At 47.6% G+C, this 2,500-nt stretch overlaps 1 protein-coding gene across 1 annotated transcript in view; it reads right to left on the reverse strand.

The window, feature by feature from the left end:
* ace (angiotensin I converting enzyme (peptidyl-dipeptidase A) 1) overlaps positions 1-2,500 on the reverse strand; it is a gene marked incomplete at its 5' end in the record, with an annotated part of 41,100 nt that overhangs the window by 32,217 nt on the left and 6,383 nt on the right. Inside the window, 1 exon segment of the mRNA XM_080835875.1 lies at positions 253-423. Coding sequence (XP_080692001.1) covers positions 253-423 — 171 coding nt within the window.

A 2,500-nucleotide genomic window follows, 5' to 3' on the forward strand; every position in this document is an offset into this window, starting at 1 on the left:
TGTGTGTGTGTGTGTGTGTTTGTGTGTGTGTGTGAGTATCCATCCTACCGTCTCTCTCTCGCTGGTGGGGAGGTTGGCTGTGTGTGTGTGTGTGTGTGTGTGTGTGTGTGTGTGTGTGTGTGTGTGTGTGTATCCATCCTACCGTCTCTCTCTCGCTGGTGGGGAGGTTGGCTGTGTGTGTGTGTGTGTGTGTGTGTGTGTGTGTGTGTGTGTGTGTGTGTGTGTGTGTGTGTGTGTGTGTATCCATCCTACCGTCTCTCTCTCGCTGGTGGGGAGGTTGGCGGGCCCCAGGACCTTGATCTTCCTGATGAGTTTGGCGGCCACCTGGTTGGTGAAGCCCGTCAGCATAGATTCAGGATAAAGTGTCTTGGCCTTCGCACCCCAGGCCTCCGTGAAGGCCTGCTCCTCCAGAGACGCGTTCACCTGAGGGAGAGAGGTCAAAGGTCATTAGAGGTCAGAGGTCACCTGAGGGAGACACGTCAGGGTCATTAGAGATCAGAGGTCATGTCTTTCTTTAAGGTGGGCCTAGAAACATGGAGGTCAAAATGTTATTGATAATGTATATTCTTATTTATATTCCAATATGTCTGTAACAATATATTTAGTTGACTTTTTCTAATTCTGATAGTATGGTCAGTTCTTTCTACAACATTTCTACAGTCAGTTCAGATCATCTTACTGCAAACTATTCGAGCTGAAACTTGATATCAACAACAATAAATACCCTGAATGGTTTCCCTGGCAACACTTAACATGGACAAGTGTATGAGAGCCTCTGTTCAGAGAGGTTCAGGTCAGTTCACTGAAGCTGCTGCACCCAGTGTGTGTGTGTGTGTGTGTGTGTGTGTGAAAATGCAGACTTCAGCCTCTGCTCACCACGTACACTGTGTAAGAGTGTGTGTAGATTATCTTGTGTAATATGCAACAGTGTTGGTAGATAATCTTTGACTCAGTGAGACTCGGAGGTTCAAGGACGAGATCGCCTCAGTGAGACCCGACTCTACCCTTCACTCTTTACATCCTGCTAGAGACTTCTGGAACATTTGTGTGATCCCAGTGTGACCTGGTCTTTTTCATGACGTCGTCATCCCTCGTCGACCTTACATGCTAAGGGACCCCATAACACACACAAACACTCTTATCACACACACACACACACACACTCTCGTCACCCCTTCTCGACCTTACATGCTAAGGGACCCCATAACACAAACAAACACACTTATCAGGGGGATGTCCCTTTCCTACAGACCTAACATGCTAAGGGACCCCATAACACACACACACACACACACTCACACACACTAACACACTTATCAGGGGGATGTCCCTTTCCTACAGACCTTACATGCTAAGGGCCCCCATAACACACACACACACACACACACACACACACACACACACACACACACACACACTAACACACTTATCATGGGGATTTCCCTTTCCTACAGACCTTACATTCTAGGGGACCCCACAATAACATTGTTCTGTAAGGGTAACGCTTATGTTAGGAAGATGCATCCAGTGACACACACACAAACACACACACACACTGGTACACACACACACATACACATACACACACACACACACACACACACACACACACTGGTACACACACACACACACACTGGTACACACACACACACACACACACACACACACACACACACTTATCATAGGGATATCAACTCTTTACAGTCCCAGAGCTCTGAACACTTCTTTTTTCGTACAATGTAGAAAAGTAAATATTTTTTACTCTTTGACCCCACAACACCATAGTACTGTAATCGTAATGCACACACACACAAAAAGACACACGCACACACACACTTCTCATTGATGCCTCATGATGACTGAAGATTTACAATGGTGAGAGGAAAGCCAGCAGAAGCGTTGAGACTTCAACCTTGACCCTTGACCCTTGAACCTTGAACCTTCTCTGTCTTTCTCCTTTCATGTCAGTGTTTTTTTCTCTTCCCCTGTTTCTTATCATCTCTTCCTTGCTGTCGCACTCCCCTGTTAGTGCTAACACTCACACACACACACACACACACACACACACACACACACACACACACACACACACACACACACACACACACTCACACTCACACTCACACACACACACACACACACACACACACACACACACACTCACACTCACACTCACACACTCACACACAAACACACACACACACACACACACACACACACAAACACACACACACACACACACACACACACACTCGTCTCCCCCGTTAGTGCTAACACTACTGTCCCTGAGGAAGGGGTCTGGATGCCTTTACTCTCCCCTCTCCATTGTTTCCTGCGGAGCTCAAGGAGGGAAGCGCTAAAAAAACAGACGGGGAGGGTCGAGGGTCGAGGGGGGGGGCTGTTCACTGTTGTCCTCACACATTCATTGTGGACATTACAGGGTGGAGATGTGTGTGTGTGTGTGTGTCAGCCACATACGAGGTCACAACAGGGTCCAACG

Source organism: Sprattus sprattus (assembly GCF_963457725.1).
Source record: "Sprattus sprattus genome assembly, chromosome: 3".
Lineage (NCBI taxonomy): Eukaryota > Metazoa > Chordata > Actinopteri > Clupeiformes > Clupeidae > Sprattus > Sprattus sprattus.